The sequence below is a fragment of the Gambusia affinis genome, linkage group LG17 (genome assembly GCF_019740435.1).
Source record: "Gambusia affinis linkage group LG17, SWU_Gaff_1.0, whole genome shotgun sequence".
Lineage (NCBI taxonomy): Eukaryota > Metazoa > Chordata > Actinopteri > Cyprinodontiformes > Poeciliidae > Gambusia > Gambusia affinis.
In genome coordinates, this window is record NC_057884.1 from 479799 (window position 1) to 504848 (window position 25050).

General features: G+C 41.6%; 2 protein-coding genes across 7 annotated transcripts in view; one reads left to right on the forward strand and one right to left on the reverse strand.

The window, feature by feature from the left end:
- The window catches only part of ppp3ccb (protein phosphatase 3, catalytic subunit, gamma isozyme, b), a 32622-nt gene extending 26875 nt beyond the window's left edge, over positions 1–5747 (forward strand). Inside the window, exons 11-14 of one of the 3 annotated variants that reach the window (XM_044144723.1) lie at positions 590–674; positions 1675–1772; positions 2846–2872; positions 4211–5747. In XM_044144723.1, coding sequence (XP_044000658.1) covers positions 590–674; positions 1675–1772; positions 2846–2872; positions 4211–4386 — 386 coding nt within the window. In that variant the 3' untranslated portion in view covers positions 4387–5747. Of the gene's footprint in view, positions 1–589; positions 675–1674; positions 1773–2845; positions 2873–4201 lie in introns of all 3 variants that reach the window. The other 2 variants (XM_044144722.1, XM_044144724.1) reach the window with 2 other exon arrangements.
- Positions 5748–6092: 345 nt separating this feature from the next.
- dmtn (dematin actin binding protein) lies at positions 6093–24962 on the reverse strand. Of its 4 annotated transcripts, none has more exons than XM_044144719.1 (16): positions 24625–24959; positions 18538–18585; positions 18345–18425; positions 17919–18062; positions 17734–17778; positions 15701–15809; positions 15020–15064; positions 14792–14926; positions 14625–14719; positions 13635–13740; positions 13503–13552; positions 13374–13419; positions 12799–12806; positions 11290–11355; positions 9673–9753; positions 6093–9190 (listed from the first exon to the last, which is right to left on the reverse strand). In XM_044144719.1, exons 2-16 carry the CDS (start codon positions 18544–18546, stop codon positions 9077–9079), a joined length of 1134 nt encoding a protein of 377 aa, XP_044000654.1. In that variant the 5' UTR covers positions 18547–18585; positions 24625–24959; the 3' UTR covers positions 6093–9076. The 4 variants fall into 4 exon arrangements, with proteins under 4 accessions (XP_044000654.1, XP_044000653.1, XP_044000656.1 ...); XM_044144718.1 differs by having other exon boundaries at positions 13503–13555; positions 24625–24958; XM_044144721.1 differs by lacking the exon at positions 11290–11355 and having other exon boundaries at positions 24625–24962.
- Between the last annotated feature and the right edge of the window lie 88 nt (positions 24963–25050).

The following is a 25050-nucleotide window of genomic DNA, read 5'->3' on the forward strand; positions in this document are numbered from 1 at the left end:
TAAGGCCATCGAACATGTTGGTTCTGTGTGTGAAGCTGGCAAATCTCTGATCAGCCGGATTTCTTAATCTCGCTGGACGGGACATCAAGGAAAGTGGGGAAAGGGTTCGCGGTCGCTAGGGAAACCGCCTCAGCAGCTTCAGCAGGACTTTGGTTGATGTGACGGGCCCCGCCCTCTTTGTTGTTGGCACTCTGCCCAATGAGGAAAGGCCTTTCGGGTCTCCATGGCAAGATGAGCTTTCCCACTGTTAAACGAAGCTGAAGATGGACACGACCTCAGACTGACCTCTGACCTCTCAGTCAGCTTCCCAACCTGTTAACAGCAAGGCGGCCTTTTATTTTCATACTTGTGTTTTAAAGGTTTCAAGGTTTAATGGAATATTATTTAAATGGAATAAAATGATTTAGTTTCACTTTCCCACATTTTCTGTTGATGGTCATAAAATGTTCACTGTTTAGGATAATTAGGATTTTATCAATAATTTGCTAATTATTTAGTTTTGTGGCCAGAGTTGGTCAGAGGATGTAGGTGTGTGTGTGTGTGCGTGTGTGTGTGTGTGTGATCATCTTGTTGCTCTCTCTATGTTCAGGTGGAACTCCTGCTGCCAGGAAGGAGGTGATCAGGAACAAGATCCGTGCCATTGGAAAGATGGCGCGCGTCTTCTCTGTGCTCAGGTGGGCCCCCGCTCTTTCCCGGGCCCCCAGTCTTCCATGGGCCCCTCGTCGTGCTGGAGGGAGATCAGAGTGATGCTGTTGGCATCGTTCATGTCCAGCGGATGATGTTTGGACAGAGCCGTCTCTCTCTCTCTCTCTCCCTCTCTCTCTCCTCCACTTCCCTGCAGAGTTAATGACTTTGTCCGTTTCAACACGTCCTCCTCTAACTCTGAGGAAGTGTGTCACTCTGCTTCTCATGACCCAGTTCAGTTCAGAATGAACACATGAACAACTCCCAGCAGTGCAGATCATCCATGAAAGGAGTTTTCCAAACGATGCCTGAGATAAATGCTCATCCTGCCGGTCAGCAGCTGACCTCAGGCAGAGAGAGCTGCAGGCTTTTTGTCCTCTGTGACTTGCTGTTGCTGACATGCTTGAATTGTGTTCTAAACTCTCTTTATGTTCACATGACGACCAGCCTTGTTTCCTGGAATCCTCCAGTGATGTGAGCAGCTCAGAGTTTCTGTTTGGAGGGGAAAATAATCAAATTGCTGAAAACATCTGATCTGAATGGATGTGAAGGGGAACAGACTGCACTCTTGCCCTCTACTCCCCCCTGGTGGCTGTAGGCCTTACTAACCCTGTCCAGGTGGCGCTATATTTTATTTCAGAGCATGAGAGTAAAGGGGCTGAATGGAAGAGTCAGCTGTGGTTTAATTGTTTTGGGCTCCTGGTAACAAAGAAAACTGAAAAGTAAAATTTTCAAGTCTCCACACTAATTCTTGGTTCTCTTCAAGTCTGGACTTTGACTAGGTCATCCTAACTCATAAACACACATGGTAGCTCAGACTGTGTCGAAGTTTATTTTCTCCTTGCTAATGAATACTTTAGCAAGGCGCTGTAGCTTCCCCTACAGAACCAGGTTATCTGGGGTCACCTGGGGGTCATCTGGGGTCACCCGGGTGGGTCTGAATCAGACCCAGCTGTCAGTCAGCCACTCAGACGTGTGTTTCTGTTCCAGAGAGGAGAATGAGAGCGTGCTGCAGCTGAAGGGACTGACTCCCACCGGGACGCTGCCGCTGGGCGTTCTGTCTGGAGGCCGACGCACTCTGCAGAGCGGTGAGCCTCCCAACACACACACACACACACACACACACACACACACACAATCATGAGAGTTAGCTACCACTAACTGCCCCTGTGCCTGTACTCACACCCTGAGACTAACTGGAGCCCCCATGCCCCCCCACCCTCCCCATCTACACACAGATTATAGACATGGCGGGTCGTCTGTCCTGCCTGCAGTCGTCCATCTTGCCGTCCTGAAGAGACAAACATCTGATCTAAAGCTGCAGCTTATGATTATTCTAGTAATGGATTGATTATTCTGATGATTAATGAGTTAAGATGATTAATCGATTAATCGGAGAACAAACAATGAAAACAAATTATTTTCATTTAATTGTTTCAGCTTTTTTCTGTACAATGTTGGAAATGCATTAAAAGATACAAATAAACAAATAGTTCAGTTCATTATTAAATGACAAAATCAACATTTTCTTGCCTAAAATGCATAAAGGAATAAACTTTAGTGAACACGCCATCATTCGTAGCAAAGCAAAAAAAATCAACATGTGTAAAGTTCAGGGCTCTCTGCTGGACTGAACATCAAATTCAACAATAATTAGAATCTATAAAATAGTAATACAGTGTAGGATTGATGCAGTGTAGATTATTAAATCAAGTGATTAATAACTGGACAGCAGAAGGTGCAGTTTGAACCAAGTGAAGCTAAAACTTCCACTATTTACAGACAAAGAAGTTTTCATTATTATTATTATAAATGCAGTGTTTCTGTTTATTGTACAGTTTTTGCCAAGTTACTGCAAAGTGTCATTTGCAGTCTACTCCTGTTAGTAATTAATCAGTTGATGATTATTTCAATAGCTGATCAAACTGATTGTTTTAGCCGTAGTGTTGAGCACTGAGCGCTAATAGATGCTAACAGAGTGGTTCTGCTCCGTTTCCATGGAGCCGTGCTGAGGATGGGGGCGGGGCTTTGTGTGGTGTTCAGCTCCATGTTAACAGAACTGATGGATTGCATTGATAAAGTGTCTGACTGAATGCATTGATAACGTTCCCACTCTCTCTCTGTTGTTTTGGGCATGGCACTTCTACTCACGCTTACACAGCCACCGTAGAGGCAGAGGAGGCACGAGGTATGCTACCCTTTCTGTCCGTCCGTCCGTCCATCTGTCTGTGTCCATCTCTGTCTCTGTGGAACTCTGCCTGTGCTTCTGGAAGCTTCTCTGTCCAGACAGGAAACCTTAGAGCAGCAGCTGACCTGGAGGGTTGCGGTTAGGGTTAGAACCGAGTCTAGAACCTCCACAACGTTAAAGACACAACGAGCAGAAGTGGATCTAGTTCAGGATCTGAACTCCTCTGAGCCGGACCGGACCGGACCAAACCGGACCGGACCATCCAGAGATGAACTCTGAGCCTTCATCTGTTTATCTGACTGAACCCACTCCAGAACCTTTTTTTAGCAAGGAAATTTGCAGAGATAGAAGCTTGGACTTTAACTGGGCCGTTAAGGTTCTTTGTCCTGTTGACGACCCAAATGCAGTAACCAGCTGCTGTCATTGGGGGCGTTCATCACATCACTTAGCATTGATCATTTATCATGGTACATATATTATAAGACTTTTGATTTACTCCCCAAAAAGTCCATATTGTTGGAATTGGAGCAGATTGACTGTCTTTCTCTCTCTGCATCCATGAAGCCTCATTTTCAGAGTTCATGTGTTGCTGAGCTTTTGAGGTGCTAATCAGCTGCCCCCAGTTGTAGAAACGATAGCTTGTTGCCATGGTTACACATCCCTACTGTCCAAAAGTGAGAGCAAACATCCATCCATCCAGCTGCTCGGTGTCCGTAACCAGAGGGTAGGATTGTCAGAGCCACCGCAGCAGAGCTGCTCCAACATGCTGCCATGTCAGTGGTCACACTGTAGACTCAGAGGACAGAGCTGAGGACAGTGAAGCTTCCAGATGCTGCTGCAGGTTCTAACAGCACAGAGGAGCTGAATGTGAAGTTCCTGTTTAATGAAACTGACTCTCATTTCCTCCATGCTGTCTTTTTCTGCTCATGAAGTAAGTTTGTCTTTTGGTCTCTTTAAAGCAGTTTGTTGATGTTGTTGGGCAGCAGACGTCTGAACAACGTCTGCTTCTGGAACAGCAGCAGTATTATGGGATGTGCTGCAGCGACAGCACTAACAGTAACTGGAGAAACAAAATCACAAAAGTCTTTAACCTTTTCTTAAGCATTTTTTTTTTCAAAACCTTCATTTTTACATGTTATGGTGATAAAGTTCAGCTTAGTGATTAATAACGGACAGAGACCGCTGTCTGGAGCTGACCTTTGACCTGTCAGCTCAGACCTTCCTAATATGGCTACTGCTGACCTCAGACTGGTTCTGACTCTGCTGCCGGTACCTTGTCTGGTTCTGGTTCTGGTTCTGGTTCTCTAACGGACTGCTCCCTCCCTGCAGCCATCCAAGGCTTCAACCCTCAGCATAAGATCCAGAGCTTTGAGGAGGCTCGGGGTCTGGACCTGATCAACGAGCGGATGCCCCCGCGCCGCGACAGCAAGCAGAACGAGGGGCCCACCTCCTTCAACAACCTGCCGGCCGGCACCGGGCCCCCCGACAAGAACGGCACCAACGCTCAGGCCTAGCTCCCTCCAGCCTCTCTTCCTCTCCTCGTTTGTCCCTCCCTGCTTCCTGTCCCTTGGCCTCCGACCTGCTGGGGGGAGAGAGGGGGGGGACGGGCGAGGCGGTCCGGTCCGAGTGCTTATTTATTTTCTCATAGAGTAAATATCATAGTATGAGACTGAACCGAGGAAATCTCAAAGCGACCAGGACTGGATGCTTGCTGGTACTCCACACCACACCTCCGTGCCAGCCGTCTTTCTTTCTGTTTTTTTTGTTTTGTTTTTTTTTACCATTGGGGGAGGGGGTGGGGGGGGTGCTGCTCATTCAAATGCTGTGTTTGTCCTCACACACACACGCCCACACACACACACACACACACGCACGCACACATCCATCGTTTTCTTATGCCAACAATAGTGTGACTGAGCTCTGCGGAGCAAGTATTGACATTTATACTGTATATGGATATTTTAACTGTTCCTGCTTTTCAATGTGACGGTTTTTTCTTTTCGGTTTCTTTTGTACAGCACAGAGATGTGGGAGCTAAAGGGTCATTCCGCTACGTTCTGACTCAGAAAGACCTGCTGGGGTCTGCAGGAAGTCTGGCAGTGAGATCTGATTACTAAAACTGATCATTGGAAATAAATTAGTGTTTTTATTTGTGGAAAAAGGAAATGGTGAAATCATGATGAAATGAATAAATCATGACTGTATCTGGAAGTCGTGGCCACATCGGATCCTTCCATCTCATTTCTGATTTCAAAATTAAGGTGGAACTTTTTAAGGACGTTGATGGAATTTGAGGTTTAATAGGAGAGAATTATTCTGAAGAAGAACTTTGATTTGAAAAACTTGGGAACATTTTAAAAATGGAATTTAAAGCTATTAAATATTCAAGTGGGTTTACAATCTTGTAATAGCCAAAAATGTATGAAATTAACATTACACAGTAAAAATGTCAAGGAAAAGCCTTTAATAAATTTCTAAAAATCTTATTTTAGGAAGCTGTATATTCAGATAGTAAAAAGTTTTATTATTCTGAGGCTGAATAATCCAACAGTAAACAGAGAAAAACAACTGAAATCCTAACATGAGGAGTTCAGGGTTTCCTGTTAAATGTTATTTGCTCTTATGTGGCTGAAAACCAAAGTTTTAACCCAAACCGATCTGAAAACGACGATCCGGTCCCAGTTGGTGTGAAATGTAGCTGACAGGCTGTGGTGGGATTCTGGAGGGAGGGGCTGGGGGGGTCTGAGCCGCGTCTCACAGATTGTTTTTTGTTTTCTTTACAGATAAATTAATTTTTTTTTTTTTGTTTTGTTCATGTACTGCAAGGCCTCTCATTTATGTAGACGTTTCACTCCATTCAATAAAAAAACTAAAAAAAATCCTTCTTGTGTGTGAATCCTCTGTTTCTACCTGCTGACCTTCATGTCTCCTAGCAACACGGCACTTCTGCATCGCAGCTGGCAGAAGGTCACCATGGTGAAACCTTGAACAGTGCAGGGGCGTTTCAATGCTCCACAGTCTGATCGCTGTCTGGAAACCGTGGTAACCACACACACATTGGGAACATCAGATCTGTGTGTGTTTGTGCAGGGATCAGAAAGCACATTGAGAACGAAGCTTTGAACATAACTGTCTGTGATAAGACTTGTGAAGAAAACTCACCTAGGTGAACTGATCTGAGTTCAGCTAATGACCCGGACACAAAGACACCAAAAACGAGTTTTCAGTTCCACAGATTTATTCGAGTCATATGACACAAACTGAGCACAGTGTCCTTTACTGGTACCAGTGATGCCCTAATGAACAAAAAACGCCCCTTTAATGTGTTGAATATTAACATCAGTGCTCATTAAAGGACTATAGTCTCCAACAAAATGGTTCACAGTAAAAACACAATCTATAAATAAAGCTGCCTGAAATAAATAAATTCACAATCGGCTACTGAACGAGGTGGAGACTCCTTCAGTCGGCCATCATTCAAGTTACAGAGCAGGAAGCTGTCAGAGTTGGATCAGGAAGAGACTGGACTGGTACCATGAAGCTGCTTCCAGTTTCATGTGAGTTCACACAGGCAGAATGGCTTCTCCAAATCTTAGATTGCTCTCTTTTGGATTGCCTGTGAAATATAACGTGGCAGAGAAAGTCTTAATATTACAACTAAACTGCAAGCAGATTTCCACCCAATCCCTATTCCCTCTCAAACTGTGACCCAGTTCAGTTCTATGGTTCAGTTCTGACCTTGGCTTGGATGAAGAGAGAAACAGTCCTGGTGAGCTAATGTAAGTGTTAGCTAAAAAAAAAAAAAAAAAGAAAGCATTTAGGAAAGGTTGCTGAAGGATAACTGAACATGATTTGTGACCTTGAGTGATTCCTCTCTGAAACTTTTCTTCCACTTCTAACATTCACTGTAGGGCAAGAAAAGAACCTTCTATTATTGTTTCTCAAACATTTTATTTTAATACTTTACTCACAAAACATTCAGGGACATCTGCTCAAGGTTGTACCCAACTTTTTAACAACCCTTCCTGAAAATGTTCTCATAACCTTCTTACCTTGCATTATATTAAAGGTCATTGTTTTTATTGAGAGAGAGAAAAAATCTTCCTTTTCTAAAGTTGGGTCCTTAATAGTTTTAGCAGGTTGGCTTGTTTTAATGTATCAATGTTTGGGATTAGGCTGACTACGGAATATTGTCTTTAGCTTTAGGGTCATGCATTTAACACTGCTACAACTACTACTACTACAACAACTACTATTAACAATAATAATAATAATACAATTAAGGTCAAACTAAAGCATACCTGTACTAATTGAAGTACCAGTCAGAGTGGCCCACTGATGTTCTGAATGTTACTAAAAGAAAACACTCTGTATCCTAATAGAAACACAGTAGTCCAATCGATTTTGGTCATTTCTAACTGTATGATAAAACTCCACAGGTTTCTCCTTGTATCTATGTGCATCAGGCTTCATCTCAATATTATTGATTTCAATTCAGAAGCTGAGTTAAAGAAAGAAGCAGGGCTGGGTTAAAGCAGCTGGCTCAGTGAACCCCAGCAGAGCAGGAATCTCTCAAAAACATCTAGAAGTTAAAGAAGCTCACTAACAAAAACTAACCTTTTGGAACTTAGGATTTTTAGTAATTCACCAGGAGCTCATTATTAGTATGTTTTCTTTACAAATAAAGGCATTAACATGTTTTTTTTTTTTTTTCTTTTTTCCCCGTTTTTTAAAGTGTGACAATCAGAAAGAACTAACGCCTGAAAATATATGATACTGAAAGCGATTAGAATATTGTGATAATATTTCAATGTCAATAAAAAAATGGAGTGGTTCCTCTGTAAAAAAAATCTGACATTTGTGTGATTTTTCTGTATTTTTTCATGGTTTGTGTTTCTTATTTATAAATCCATCACACTGTCCCATATCTACCTTGAGTTTCTATGGAGTAGGAAGATGTGCAGCTTGGACAACAGTCACCTCTTCACCTCTAGTACAGTTCGACCGGCTTGCTACAACATTTTTGAACAATATTTCATGACATAAGAGTCACAGTTCTGAGACACCATTCATGTATTGTGCAGAAGTTAAATAAGTTTATACTCAATACAGCTTATCCATATATGTAATAATTTGACTTGATCTCATGTTACATCATGCAGACTCTCAGTCGGTACTGAAGAGTGTGTCTCAGTTTGCTGAATCTTCAAAGTAGCTGCAACAAGATGGCAGGTTAAGCAACTTTCTGATCAGTTCAGCTTATAATCATTGTGTGTTACTGACTATAGATCATTACACATCATCCTAACATGGTCAGATAATCATTAAGTAAGGAAAAAAATAATACGTTTCACATTTATACAACTTGGTCCTTACGCAGTAACATTCTTCATCCTAACACACACTCTGTACAAAACAGTGGCAACACATTTCCTTTATAGATAAGAAAGGACTTGATGTTCATTTGTTAACGTTTTGACCTATGAAAGACTGGACTTTAGATATGCCAACATACACAGCAAAATAAGAAAGTAATGCCAGCTCAAGCATCTGCAGGAAGACGTTAAGCTACCTCTCCAGTTGTAAAAAAAAACCCCCAGATACTCTTAAAGTACCACTTTAGAAATAACTGACAGTAAGAATAATGGAGAAGGAAAGTAAGTGTAACACACAACAACAGGTCTTGGATGGACAGACTGAGGGACTCCTGTAGGAAGCAGCTACTGGTCAGCAGTCGGCCTCTTTTGAACCCACAGATTAGCAGCAACTTCATGGTACCAACAAACCTGAGTTCTTCCTAAAGATAACCACTGATCTCTCTTCAAGATGGAGACCTCTGGAAGTGTAACTCTGAGACTAAATGTCACATTAACAATGGTGATAATGATGATGATGATGATGATGATGATGATGATGATGATGATGATGATGATGAAGGATATATGATAGGAATGGTTTGCAAGCAGTGGTGGTTATAAGTGCAGTATTGGTAACACGTTAGAGCATCGCTTAAGTTTAGATCTGAGCAGAACTGGTTGTCATTAGATGTTCTGATCCAGTCTTCCAGGGGGGGGTTATTAGTGTAGGGGAGGGGTCTGCTGATCTGCTGATTGGATAGCTGACGGTATGGCCTGTTCTTTGGCTCCTCCTCCTTGCAGAGGAGAGGCTTCATCAAGTATTAGTTGGGAATTAGGTCACTTCCTGTTAGAAAAGTGAGGCTTTTTTCTTCAGTTCGTTTCGTCTCCATAACGACAGGCGGTCAAACTCGCCGATGGGCATCCCGAACACCTCCTGGAACTCCTCCTGGGAGAGATGCCTCTGTCAGGACAGGAAGGGCCCAGAGTTGGTTAAAGTACCTTCAGCTAGCGGATGAGCAGGACGAGCTTTAATCCACATCCAAACCTTTAGCCCCCTATTTAATCCATGGTTAAATAAAATTCATTCATTTAAAAAAAAACAACAACATTTGCTTGTTTTATCTGTGCAACAATAAACAACATATTTTATGAAATCTGTATATCATTAAAGATCCACAACTTTAAACAGACTCCGGACTCTTGCCTTAAATCTGGAAACTGACAGTTTCCAAATGATCTGGGTCATCAGTTGTTTTTTATTTTGTTGGCAAATTTAATTTTTATTTTTTACTATTCTTGAATTGTGGTCAGGGGCCAAACAAAATCATCTCATGGGCCACAAATAGCCCCCAGGGCCACACTTTGAACACCCCCTGACAGAGTGTTTGATTCATTTTATTTTGTGCTCACAAGCTAAGCTGCCACCAGCAGGCAGATGCTCACCTCCAGTCGGGTCCGGTCCACTCCAGGGGGCAGCTTACAGCGCCCTCTGTGGGTTACAATCAGGGCTTCGTATGGATAAATCTGAACGAAGAGCAGAAGATTCAGCCGGTCATTTCCTTTCCTTTAATCCACTCAACACAACATGGCTGAAGCCAAACCTCAGAGTGTTTTAACGGGATTTATTCTGCATCAGAGGAGACACATGGTTGAATCCACTTCAGGAGAGTATGGAGTGGCATTAAAGCTGCAGGATGTAACTTTTATAAAAAAAAATTCAGCTTTTCACATATTTATGAAAACTGTCACCACAGTGTCATATGAGACCGTCGAGTTGTGAAAAAGATCTCCTCCACCACTTCCTGCCTGATCGACTACTGTCTGAAGAAACACACCACTCCATCAGAAACAACCAATCAGAGCCAGGAGGAGGACCTTAGTGCTGTCAATCATGCTCATGTACTCGCAGCTCAATTTAATAATGGTAGAGAGACAACTCACCATTACAGGAAATGTGTCCACTATCATGGGTGGCTATGCTAACTGGCCTGAGCTGTAGCCTAGCAGAGAGCAAAGGGGAGGGTTTGAGCATGATTGATGATTGAAATGAGGATGATTGACAGCACTAAGACCCTCCTCCTGGCTCTGATTGGTCGTGTCTGACCAAGTGGTGTATTTCTGCAGATGGCAGAAGGACTACAGGAAGGAGGTGGAGGAGTTGGATCTTTTTCATAGATTATGTTTCATATTGTGCTGAGAAGACATGGTGACAGTTTTAACAAATATGTAAAGAAAATATATTGTTTATAAAAGTTGTTTGAAGATTGCTTGCATGTGGAGGAAGGTGGTCTGCTCAAAGGAGACTGAAATGTTACCGTCCTCACTATGAAACATGATAGAGGCAGCATCATGCTGTGGGGATGCTTTTATTCAGGAAAAACAGGGAAGCTGGTCAGAGCTGATGGACAGATGGATGGACATACAGAAGAACTCCTAATCGAGGCTGCAGAAGGTACTCACATGATATTCTTATGCTAGGATGGGCTAGTCAAAGTCCACATCTAGATCCAGCCTGCAGTCTGCGCTGTGGCAGGACTGGAACATTCATATTCACAGACACTCTGCAAATCTCAGCGGAATAAGTTTATATTTGCAACCTGACAATATTGTTAAACCTTTTTGTGCTGTGTGTGTGTGTGTTTGTGTGGAAGTATTAGTTACTATTTATAAATTCTACAGTTCCATCAGTAGGCGAAGAAAAATTAGGGAAATGTAGTTCCCTTCACTTTTTAATTTGTTTCCCTTTAAACATGTTAAAAGTTTATTTTTAATTTGTTTCCAAAGGATGGAACTCAAAGCATTGATGTGTATAGGAAATATGTTTTGTACTTTTTGTTTCTTTGAAGGCAGTGAAACCTCACATAATCTCAGTTATTGAATTTCATTCCACCAATCACACAATAAGGTACAATTTTGTTTCCTGTTTCTCCTATGTGCTGCTAAAGTGACTTTACATTTTAAAATGTCAACGCCTCAATAACTGCTGCCGGTTCTGACATCAGTGTTGATGAACACAGACCCAGAGGCTGGTCTGCATTTAACCCTTTCAGCAGGTCTCACCTTCTGCTCCAGGATGCTCGGCAGGGAATTTCCTCTATCCATGCGATCTCTCCGGCTCTCTCCATTCTACACACCCACCCACCCACACACACACACACACACACACACACACACACACACGCATTTCAGACACACCCTGTCCAGTAGCTGCTAAAATGTAAGCTACAAAAAGAGCATTAGCAGAGGAAGCTGAGCAGAGTCACACTGTTAGATTCCTGTTAGGTCCTGAAGCAGCTAAAGCTAAAGGTTAGCTGTAGTTTCCTGCAGTTTCCTGTAGTTTCCTGTAGTTTCCTGCAGTTCCTCTCCAGGCTGCATGTTGCAGCTCCTGTTTCACCGCACAGAAACATCAAGTTTAATGTTTCAGAAATGTTTCGTACCATAATTTAAAGGTAAAAGAACAATTGCTTGTGTTGCTACACGAAAATAAGCTAAGTAGGGCTGCGACTAACAATTATTTTAGTAATCAGTTGCTTTATCAATTATTCTGTTGATTGATTATTCTGACACTCATCCAGAGAAAAAAACTGTCACATTCTGTAGATTTTTCATTTAATCGCTTTAGCATATTTTACGCAATATTAAAAATACATTTAAAGATGTAAATAATTCACTTCATTTTAAAAATCATTTTATTGTGTAAAATGCAATAACAGAATTTCTTTTGCATCGCTTGATCATTTGTAGCAAATGACGCATCTACAGCTAAAGAAATGGATCGATCATCAACATGTGAAGCTCAGGCCTTTCTACTGGACAGTGTAGGGCTGGTCTGCTGATTATTTCTCTGATTAATTCATTAGTAATTGGATAGTAAAATGTGCTTGATAGGAGAATTGGAACCAGGTGAAACTAAAACTGACACTTGAGGAGTTCTGGATGGAACACATTTACAGTAAAAGATGTTTTTGTAAAATGTATGTGTTTTTGTACAGCTTTAATTTAATTACTGTTCTGAATGTGTGTTGTTTCAGGAAATGGCCATTTTTAGAGTCTGTACACTCCGGCTAATGACTAATCAATTACTTAATTAGTTGACGGTTATTTCAAAAATCAATAACCATCATGATTAATCCGATTAATCTAAGTAATTGTTTCAGCCCTAAAATTAAGTTTGCTTTATTCCCTAAAATAAAAACATTTCATAGCTAGATTTTTCTCTTGAACATGAGAGAGAAAAACAGAAAGCTGGGAAAGAACTGAAAACATAGATATGACACAGTAGATAAATGATGACTCAATTAGAAAAAGAAATAGTGACTGAAAAGTTGAACTGAAGCAATAAATAAATGTACCTTTATACACCAAATAAATGAGCATCCTAACAGTAAAGAGTTGATTCTTTAAGCTTAAGTACTCTCTCATACTCCATCCATGAAAAGCTGGCCAAATGGGGTTCAGACTGGTTCAGAAGTGGTTCAGAAACATGGTGTGAAAAGACTGGTGCAGCGGGTCAGCAGCAGGACGTTCACATGGCCATGCACATAAGCACACACATGAACACACACTTACCTGAGCAGCTGCAGGACACCAGGACAGAAGGAGAAAGGACACAGAGAGGTTGAGAACAGGAAGTCATCATCACAGAGTTTCATTGGGACTAGAGGTGTCCCTGAAACTTCCCATGTAAATATAGTTCCTTGCAGAAGTATTCACACTCCTATATATTGTGCATATATAGTATGGATATGTTCCAACCACTAATAATCTAATACGAGCCTGTATAGAGCTGGGAAGCAGAAGGGATCTGTGCATGGTTTAAAAACCTTATTAAAGTTTGTGGTTCAAAGGTTAGCTACTACTTTTGCTGCTATAACAACAGGATAAAGGGTCTATATATGCTTTGATTAAGTAGATACATAATTTTAACGCAATTAATTGTAATTTTCCTATTTACATGCATAATTCCAGAGCAGAAACTTTTGTATTTGCTTCTGGTGTGTTTAAATCTGATGCACAAGCAACATCCACAAACAGCAGCAATGGACGACAAAGAGCTTTCTCTCTGTCCACTGAGGGTCCATTTCTGTGTCAAAACGATCTGACTGGACTGCTGTTGTGTTCAGGTTGTGCTAAAAGGCTCCCACCTGGCCGTCCTTTATCTCCGTCTGTAGAAAACTCTGCCGACTGCATCTAAGGACAGCAGAACAGGAAGCATTCAGGATACCAGGAGGAAACATGGAGGCTGATGTCTGAAAGCCAGCGGCAACACTCACTCTGGTCAGGGCGGAGCGGGACGGAGACTTTGACGCACTGGCTGACACACCTGCTGAGGAGAGGGAAACAAAGTGGGCTGTGAGCAGTTCTTCAGCTGGAGCGGAGACGTGTGAGACAACCGATGGACTCACTGCTGTGCATGTGTGTTCTGTCTGGCAGAGACTGCGTCTTCCTCCTGATGTGAACGCTTTTCTCCTTCTCCTCCTTCAGGATCAGACGGCCCAGGTTGGACTTGATCTGCAGACAGAACACAGCCGGTGGTGGAGGAAGAGCAGAACACTCCCAGCACTGCTCACACGTTTACATACATGCAGCCTTTGAGCTGTTATTTTCCAGGGTTATTATTCAGCAGCCTGGATTCAACATTTCTTAAAACAAAAGTTTGAGGCACAAGCTGGAAGTTAATGGGGTTTTTCACTCATCCAAATCAAAATTATGCATACAGGCTGTAAGATGCAATTGCTGTAGTGCCTCTTTTTTTCTGTTTACTTCATCAAACTGTTCCCAGAATCCTTTGAGAGAATCTTGGCCACTTAAAGTGAGCGTCCAGCCAACAGCTAACTATGTTGTTGGCATGCATGATACTTCTAATATGTTAACCTACCAAACACTGCATCATAGCTGTCCTTTGAAATATTAACAGTGGACACACTAATACTTCACTTATGTTTGTAATACAATGCATACTGCTGAAATTAAAAAAAGAATTTTCTTCCAAACATTAGAACTGGTTGTGCAGCTAAAGCTGCCACTGACTGTTTCTGATTTCCACAAAAGGCCAGAATGGTTTCAAAAGTTGTTCTCTCTTCATTTTGTAATAGCTTTTTATGCCTATTCATGTTATATTTGATATTAAATATTATTGTATCTGATACTGAGATCGTTTTGATGACTCAAAAGAATTTAAGCAAGGCAAGAAAGTCAAAACAGTCCATACTTTTTATGTCACTATATCTTTCACAGTGAAAGTTTCATATTTTCTACCTAAATGTTGTTTTTAAAAATTATCGCTTGCTCTACATTGATTCTCCACTTGTAAAAAAAGCAAAACACAGACAAAAAAAAATCTGGTCTAATGAATGATCTTGAAGTGATGTAAACAGTCAGGATGGGGTCCAGACCTTCTCCAGCTCAGGCTCCTGCTGCTCCTGCTCTTCTTCTGTCACGTCTTCAAACTCATCTTCTTCCTGAAGTTTCTTCTTCCTCCACTCGATCTCTGTGAAGGTCATCATTATTAAAGATGCTCACCATGAGTGGCCACTGTAGGAATAAGTGTGTATTGTGTTACCCATAGCAGCCAGTGAAGGTGGGCAGGGCCAGTACTCTGTCTCAATCTTGGAGGGCTGGTTGGGGTCTGGAGGCTGGGCGGCGGGGAACTTGGCAGACTGAATGACCCCGCTGCCCTCTGACGGTTTGTTAAGGTCTGCGGGGCGAAGAAGAGAAGAAGCTGAGTGACAACAGCAGCAACAACAACAACCGCTTCATAGAAAAGACACGGAGAGATACAAGAGCTCACCGTGTTTGTAGATCGGAGGCTTCCTGTAGATGTTGGAGCCGTTATCTGGAAGTTCAAGAGAAGAAGAACAGATTCTGTTATCAGATTTATCATATTTACAGTCTGTGGCAGCAGGAGTGTTTGATCAACACCACACACATATCAGTAAGAACTGCTAAACAAATATTAAATTGTTAAAACAACAACATATATTTCATTTATTGAGTTCTACCTAGAAAAAAAGTCATCACTGAATTTATTGATACAAGGTGTCCAGGTTTTCCCAAATGAAAATATGGTCACCCTAGTTTAGATGTAAGATTTAAATTTCCAGGATCAAAGAAGACTACATGTCCTTCCCATATGTATTTGCTACTTTAACAGTTTGAAACCTCGTGTTAGCATTTTAATGAGTATTGACATTCATCTATATACACTTTCATCCCTTTCTACAATTGCATGACAATGGACCTGACTCAACACGACTCGACTTGACGGCTCACTGGGCTGCTGTACTCAACAACTTGAAGTTATACCAGTTTGTCAGGTTGTGTTTCATTCAGTGTGGGGGCTAATATATCCTTTACCAAAGACACCACTGCAGATGTTCTCTGGATGGAGTCAGTAAGGAATCCAGAAAATAGCCACATTTACTATGTGTGTGCGTGTGTGTGAGTATGTGTGTGTGCACGCACTAGCTACCTGGTCGATGGAAATGCTGCAGGCTGGTGCTTATCTTGCGACCTGCCTGCAGTTGCAGCGTGGATCCTCCAGGGGAGCCACTGTCGCTCTCTGCTCTGCGGCCTTTCACCTGAACAGGAAGCAGGCATCAGATTAAACACTTTGGTTCTCTCCACTGTTGCAGGAAGCAATATCCACGGGATGGCTACAGTACAATACTACAGATGTATTCTGGGTAATTCAAAGCATCTCCAATAGACAAAAATGTCCAACACTTTGACACGAAACTCAGACCTGTTTACTCTGGTTTATGATGTTGGAAGAAAAATATCAAAATGTTCTTTTTTAAACTCAGACACAAATTATTTGCGGTGGAATTTGTTCAAAAGTCTTGTGGGAATCACAACACATTCCTGTGGGAATGATGCTCAGCTCCAACATAAAAGTGCTGTTATATGTTGCAGTAACAGTTACTATGGACTGAAGAGTTCTATTGATGGAAAACAAAAGTCATGTTTCCCACTTGCTTCAGTTCCTGGCCCTCCCAGCAAACTGCAAATCAGTGTCACGTTTCTTTATGAGAAACACAAAGCAGCAATTGATGCTGAAGAATCAGATGAAAAAAATCCAAATGAGTGAAAAGACCAAACAGCTGAGGGCAAAACCTTCAAGTGAGGCGTGGGACAATCAGAACGGTCTCCAGAGGGTCATCTACTGTGTGAAACATCACAAAATGACCAAAACAGATTTTTACCAAAATACTCATTTACATGCAGTGAGACTGAGTACAGCAACAAGTACAGGAGTTACAGAGGCACAGAATACATACAACCAATAAGAAATCTGCCAAAATTCAGTTTCTACAAACAAATGGTAAAAATGTCAATTTACTAGAAAACAATGAGATATTTATAAAGCAGCCCCCCACCCAACAAAAAAAAACATGTTCACATAGTAACCTATTTAGCTGATAAGGCTAAAATAAAGCAAAAATATTTATGTGTTTGGAGGTTTCTTGGAGACAAACAGTAAAAACTCCTGAAGGATGCCACATGTTATGCAGCACTACAAGCTAATGCTACAGCAACTTAAAAAGGTCAATAAAGTTGCATCTGCAGCAGTGAAGCACTTAACCTCCTAGATGACATAAGCTAAGGCTAACACTAATGCTATCTGTTTAGCTTCACGGACACGGAGAGCTTTCATGGTAATCTGGCTGTCGGTTTGTGCTCCCATGACAGGATGTGCTTCTTATTTGCAAAGTTCTGAACCACACAGTTCACCAATCTACTGTGGTACCAACTACTGAAGGAAAATCTTCATGAGCCAACAGCTCCGACAGATCCTTAACACTGAAGCAACAAAAGAAACCAGTAACGCCTCCACTACCCCCAAAAACGAAACAAGAAACATTTCCTATGGTATCAAAAAGTAAAGTCTTTTCTCTTTGAAATCAAAACCAGGAGGCTGGCATCAGGTATGTCTGACAGTAGAGAACATCTGAGACACCATCCAGCAAGAAAATATTCCTGGAGTGGATCACAAATGCTAAGACAGTGTTTATGGAAACATAAACAAAATATTAAAGCAGGAATTGTCACTGAAGTATAATCTGCTGCACAGGATGTACCACTGGCAACTGGTTGACATCAGAAAACTAAACTTATGGGTAGAGAATGCCTAAACAGGTCCAATCAAACAAACAGCTACACACTGTGCAGAAACTTTAATATCTTTGTGTGGATATTATGGATATTGTGGATCTCTGTATGTTCTCATGGATACATTCATGTTTTTCTAGGGATTCCAAATTTTTCCTTGCAGTTCAAAAACATGCACTACAATAAATGATCACAGGGAGAATGCATGTATGGTTTTCTGTCTGGAGTTGAACTCTCCAAGGTGCATCCTGACTCTCACCCATTGACTTCTCAAGGCAGAAAACAGTGATGACAGTGGGAGCAAAAAAAGCTACAATTCAAGACTTAATCTAATGCAAACACATCAGAGGAAGACAAAAACTGTAGCAGTAAGCAGCTTGTAACAGATCCTACCTCAGGAGACCTGGAGGGAGACATGGCAGGAGGGGACAGAGAGCGCTGCAAAGACAAAAAGATAACCACTTAATTCTCCAAACCTGTAGAAACATTACAAGTACAGATCAGTCTAAGTGTTCTTGCATGCAAGGTTAACAGGTCTTCTATTACTGCTACCCATGTAAGGGTGTGTGTGTGTGTACCTCTCTGCGTGGCGGGTCGAGTGGTGAGAAGGTCAGGTGGGGCTGATAGGTCATCAGGTCAGGCCTTTCCACCTGCAGGATGGCTTTATCTCTGGGCAGTGCAGCAAGGTCTTTGTAGCCAACCATCTGGTCATTCAGACGAGCCTAAACACACACACATACACACATAGAGTGTATCACTGCTAGTAAGAGGAGTCGGTTGCAGACAGAGGATAGAGGAATTTCAGCAATAACAGCAATTTGTAAGCAAGAGGCTTTGGAGAACACTGCAGCATGCAGTCTCTGAGATAGACTCAGGTAGGCTATGAAGCATTTTTTATCATGAAACCCTGAAGTTGCATCACTCAGATTCTGCACACAGAGGAAAACTGACAGAGATGTCAACTTTTCCAAATCAAAGAAGGAACATGTCTGTGTTGTATTTACCATGATGCCAGTGGCAGGAGACCCTGGAGCGCTCGGGCCCCTAGATGATGGAAGGATAACAGGAGTTACACGTCCCTCCACCTGCAAGAACAGTCAGAAACATTCAGATGTTTCAACTGTTTCCAAATTCACAAGTACCAAACTTTTTTTTATCCCTTTTAACTGTTACTGATAATACAGGAAGATGAATTACCTTTTGCATGGCTGTAGAGAGACTGCCCTTCTGCTCAGTTTAAACCAGCTGGGGGAGGATAGAAGGACAACATTCACCAGAGCCTGGTATTTTAGCATGAATGAGTTCTGGACTGACTCATCTAGCTCCTAATTCTGAGTGAGAAGCATATTAATGACATTTTCTTCCCACAGCTGAACATCGTGAAGGGTGATATTTTAAAATGCTCTCTGCTCTTCACCAACAGCAAAACAGCCTGGCTTTTAACCAGAAACAAGAAGCAACATAGAGACATAAAACCATTCGTGCTAGAAGAATGCGCTCACATATAAGACACCATGTGTTCATGACAAAGACTGATTGAAAGGTTGGCTGACTAGTTGTAGCAGAGAATGTCCATGCTTGATTCCTTCCCTTATAATTTGGCAGAGAGAAAGAGAAAAAATGGTGGAAGAAGGGTTAACATTCTATACCACCTGAACATCACATTGGTCAACTTCAGGGACTACCTAACATGTTTCAACCAGTGAAGGCGTCAACTCTATCCTGGTCATTGCTGTCATACAAATCTCATCTCACTTCAGTGGTCAGCCTGGGTTTTCTCCCACTGACCTGGATTCTTCCAGAAGAATTTCAACTAGGCCAATCAGTGATCAGAGGAAACTGTGAACAATGACATTGCTTTTCTGTGTTATTTTCTAATGCAGTCTGCCTGTAGTTTTAGCAATGGCAGTGGAGAAAGTGAACAAAGCTGTTCCAAATAATGAATTCACATTAAAAGCCTCGTTCAGATCAGCTTTTCTCTCTTTGCAGTGGAGGATGACTGATTACAAAGCAGGCAATTTCCGGTGCCGTCAATCTGGCGTATTACATATGTCATGATCAAACATTAAATGATAGGCAAAATTTATTTTAGAGTCCACAACTCTGAATAACCAACCACCCAGACCCATCAACTCTTACCAAAGGACATTTTCCTCTAGCAGCAGTGATAACAAAACTACATAAATAATGAATTTATCAAAGCTTTCCTTCAGATACAGGAGATCAAACATCTGATGAAAGAGGAGCAGCACCTATCATGTCTCTTGACACCAAGCAACAAAACGATTTATCACAGAAATCAGTGATTAGGTTAGAAATCTATGTACACCAGGCTGCATTCAATCTCTATGGTAACCACCTTCTGTACCATCCAGTGGTGGTGGCGGTCTCCACTGCTTCAGGTTTTAATCAGGAATCAGAATATTGGTTTTGTATCAGAACTGAGCATGTTAATTGCAAGTATTGCCAGTACATTCAACTGGATTCAAAGTCTTTGCTAATGGCTCGTTCACATAGCATAGATTTTGACATTTTCAGCCAATTTTGGTGGCAACAAGAGGCTGGGCTGCTGCAACAATGGTAAAGGAGAAATTCACTGGGACGTAATGCTCCATTTCTGGTGGAAGGTAGGTGGCATAAACCAGACAATTTTTCTAGGATGGAAAAAGCTTAAACATAAAGTTTAACAACATTTTTAATTATTATTTTATATGTTGAGAACTGTAAAAATATCTGGCAAAGGCAAGTTTAGTGACTGGTCACTTTTTGATCAAATCAACCAGTTAATGTTTTGTTCTCAACACTGGCAGCAGGTGTCATTTTGTTATCTTCACTTTGTTATTCTGTACTTCTACAGCTTGGCTCATTTTGTATATGATCAGATCAATAATTCATAAATCATTTTCTAGAATCTTATTACATGAATCGTAGGTTTATTTCACAGTAGGGGAGTTGCTGTTTGAGTCCAGGTTCTTCCTGTTCGGTTTATTCTTCACATAAACTCTGAAAGAATCACAAAAACACAAAGGCTTGTCTGCAGCAAGGAGAGAAGCCTGTCAGATTTAGCTGCGTCAGACGAGCTAACTCCAATGGGGTCTTGCCACCCTTCAATATTTATTCACTTCTAAGCATAGGCGTGTCGTCATAGTGATAATTCAACAGCAAAAAGAAAATTCATTCCATATATGGTAACTCTTTAAGAAAGTTTACACAGAATGTCACAAATCTTTGTAGACAGCTGTGAAAGCGTTTTGAACCTTGTCTGGAAATATTTTTTAACAGGAAATCACAACTTGCAGAAGTATATAAATGAAAAATAAATGGTAGATATATGAACAATAAATGGTAAAAAGTATCAATAACCCCATCACTTCCTTCCACATGTTGATGTGCCACTGGGTAAGAGACATGGTGTTGACAAAACCTAATAGGATTAAATATGATGTGTGTGTATGTGTGTGTGTGTGTGTGTGTGTGTGTGTGTGTGTGTGTGTGTGCGTGCGTGCGTGTGTGTGTGTGTGTGTTTAGTTTCTTGTAAGTAAAATATTGAAGGTTTACTGTAAAACTTAAATCTGATTGTTAAAAAGGATTTAAAATTTCAACAATATTTCCTATAATCTTGTCACAAACCCATCCATAAGTCATTGCTGAATGCCTTGCTAAGCAGCATTAGTGGATGCTGTGCTCCATCTGAGCTGTGTTACAGAACCAGCGCTCCAGTTTCAAACCTTCATCCTCACATGGACAGTTTGTCCCTGAGGTGAACGAGGATATGATGGCTGGGACGCCATTGAGTCAGTTTCAGGGCCGGCTGTTATCCGACCTCCCTCTAGAGACAGCTCAGGAAGGGATGGGCGGGGGGCACTGTGTTCGCAGTAACTACACCTTATATCTTAAGAACATGAGGGCCTGTCTGCTAATGCTTCACCGGGGGGGTTAAAGCTTCCAGACTTCCTGTGAAGCAGCTTTTTTCATTTGCCTCCCTCCTCCCCTCCTGTTTATCAGCTCCTCCAGCCGGGCCAACGCCCAGGCGCTCCTCAACTGTTACTGCTGTGGTTACACTCCTCCCTCCAGAGGGACGACGGAACACAGCCAGCAGCAACCAGCTCATGTCTGCAGCCCAAAGCTGCTGAGGTATCAGCCAGAGAGGAGCTCCCTGCTGGCCTCACCTGAACCTGACCTGAGCAGACCAGGAAGCAGCTTTCACCAGACACTGACTGTCCAAAATACCACAATACCTCATGGTGAACAAGCACCTCCATAAACAAACACTATACCAGGAGAAGAAGAGCTGGAGGAGGAAAGGAACAAAAGGTGTGTTTGATGCTAAGGAGGTCATTTGGCTATTGGAGTAGGAATCCATCTCAAACTGTTGGATTAAAGCTAAACTCCCAATGCTAGCTCAGGTTAGCATACAAATGAAAACAATTAGCTTCTGTGCAGGGCTTAAAAGATAAACTGCATTAAATATGAATCAATTTTTGAAATAATCATTAATTAATTTAGTGAATAATTAATCTTTAACTGGTGGAGGCAAACTCAAAACACTCATTTGCTGAAAAAATAACACTGAGAGCAGTAATTAAGTCAAAACTGTACTAAAACTTCTACATTTTGCAATTGTGTAAAAGAAAAAAAAAAAACACCTTTGTGTGTAAATGTCTTCTGAACTCATTAATTGGGAGTTTTAGCTTCACCTGTATCAAATTCTGAAGAAAATAAAACACCTTTTCCTGTCCAGTTATTAATCAGTTAATCAAAAAAAAAAAAAAAAAAAAAACACCAGATCAGCCCCACATGTTAACTTCAGAAGAAATGCCAAAGTGTTTCACATGGTGATGTTATAGCTGCAGATGCATCCTTGGATACAAAGTGTTCACTAAAGGATTGTTGTTAATGCATTTTAAGCAATAAATTGTTGATTTTGTTGTTTAAAAAATTGAATTTGTTTATTTGCATATTGTAATGTATTTCTATTATATACAAAAGGGATACGTGGTTGAATGAAAAATCTGTGGAATGTGCCATTTTTGTAGTCCAATTAATCAATTAATTGTCAGAACAATTGACAGAATAATCGATTACTAAAATACTTGAAGGTTGCAGGAAGCCCTAACTGTGTGTCAGAACATCACATCTGTAAGCATCAGTAACACACACATCCCAGCAGCTGTTATGCAGCTTTGCATCTTTCTCCTCAATTTGTTTTCAGTGGGTAACTTTTGGTTTCTGTAATTTCTTTGTTGTCACTGTTTAATCCACGTGGTGAATTGTTTCTATAGCACTTTTTCTGTATGTTTTTGGTCATTTCGAAAAAATTTTTGTATTTTCTTTTTATCTGTCTATGTGAATGCACTTCTACTAGCACTGGTGCTCTGCAGAAAGGAGGTCCTGGGTTCAAATCCCAGCCTGGGGTCTTTCAGCATGGAGTTCACATGTTCTCCCTGTGCATGTACTTCCTGGGTACTCTGGTTTCTGCCGACAGGAAACAGTCAAAAACATCCATGTATTACTTAGAATCTTTAAACTTGTGTGAGGTGCAGGGCTGCATTGCCTTGTGATGGACTGGCAACCTGTCCAGGGGGAACCCTGGATAAGCCTATCAGGTTTTACTTGTTGACTTTTTTATTTTTTAGTTCTTTATCTATGTGTTGTCACTTTCTGTGTACCACCATTACGCCTCCTTGTGTTTGGTGGCTCAGTTCTGTGCAGGCTTCTTGCTCTTTGGGCCTCTATAAACATTGCAAAGCAGAAGATTTTAGTTTAAATAATCTATAATCAATAGGAATATTGATCCCCTGTTGTTTCCCCTTTATATATTAAGGTTTAAAACAACCAAAAGTGAAGCAACAAAGATATGTTTGGGTCAATAAATGCACAGTAACCTGTAGCTGGTAACTGTAAAGTGGGTAAAACTACTGAGTAATAATTTGTGTGTGTGTGTGTGTGTGTGTGTGTGCGTGTGTGTGTGCGTGTGTGTGTGTGTGTGTGTGGTGTGTGTCTGACAGTGATCTAAGCAGCTGCAGTCTGAGTGTCTGTAAGGCTGATAGTCTTATCACTGAGAGCTTTTAGCTGCCAGAAAGCCAGTGATGGAGCTCAGCTGAGGGTGTGTGTGCTCCATAATGGGACACACACTTCTTACAAGAGACCGGCTGAATGTACAAAGTCAGGCAGGAAGGATGTTTCCCACAACATTACTGGGCCCATTCAACAACTACAGTCCATCTATGAATACTGACCAAGCTTGGTGAAATCCTGTAATCCACCAAAAATACAGTCACTTCATCTGTATGTGTTTCATTTGTTTTCACAGCATAAAAAGCTGAGAACATTTTTTGTTTTTACTTTTAATTTGATTAAAACAAGGTTGTCTGCTTCAACTCTGCACTAAAAGATGTCTGAGACAGGATTTTTTTCTCTTTATAGTTCAAATGATCTTTCAGTTCTGCTTCACAAATATCACGTCAGTCACCACGTGCTCATCTAAAAACAATCTAGATTGTGTTTAGATTTTGGAAGCAGATGAAATTTGAGACAATTAAATGCATGCGATCTATCCTTGATATATGAAAAATGAAATGAATCAGTAGATGTGTTTTCAAGAGCTCCTTTGGTATCTTGTGAGAAAGATTTGCAGCTTTTGTGATTCATTTTACTCAACTTTCAGTTCTTTTGACTTTAGTTTTTGAAGTTTTGAGGGAAAGCAAATCAAGGTTAAAATTTTATAGTTATTAACAGTTTCTTTATTTTGTTCGTTTAGCTCTCCTGAACTTTTCACATTTAATTAATAAATGTTACAAAGCAGATTTATGTGGGAATGGGACTGCTAACCTTTTTTTTGAATCTGTAACTTATCATTCCTCTCCCTGAAATCTGAATTCAGCATAAATGAGTTAAACAAACCTCCCAGTTTAACCCATCAGGAAGGATCCCGTTCGCCGCTGAACATCTTCTGGAGATGCTCGAACCAGACAAAAGCCCAAGTGAAGGCCTTCCCCTCACAATTACATGCGATGTACTGCTAAAGTGGCGTTTTTAACAATCTAACTCATTTTGTTCGGTCCACCTGATCCCCGAGCAGAACCCCCCGCGACGAGGCCCGGAATCTTCACCTGCACGCGCAAACAAGCCCCGTCTGGTTTGTTTTCCGGCGATAAACGACGGTGAATAAGAGGCTCGAGGAGGATGCTGCGGGTCATGTGCAGGATGCGGGGATGCGGGAGACGAGAGGGGAGGAAGGACTGATGAAAGAACAGACAGAGAAGAGGAGGAAGACGGTCCTACCTGGAAACAGCGGCCCGGAGCTCAGAGTGAAAACATCCAGCAGAGAAGCCGAGCCGCTCGGAGCGATGAAGGAGCAGGAGAAGAGGAGGAGGAGGAGGAGAGGAGGCTGTTTCCCTGTTGCTCTGTCGTGGGCCGGTCCACTATGTGCTGAAGGGGGGAAGAGAACAAGTAGCATTGCCCCCCAGTGGGCACGCGCTCCGTCCTCCTGCAGCTCGCGCACACTCACCAGTCACAACACAAACATGTTTACGTCACCAGGCTGCTGTACTGAGCGGGATGTCCTGAGACGGGACGAACCCATCGTACAGCAGTGAGGCGACAAACAACGGGACTCTATGGAAAGCCACTCTTGCCATAAGTCTGGCTAAAAAGATCACATAAAAAAACTCATGACACCATCCCATGACGCCTTGCATAGCAGAATAA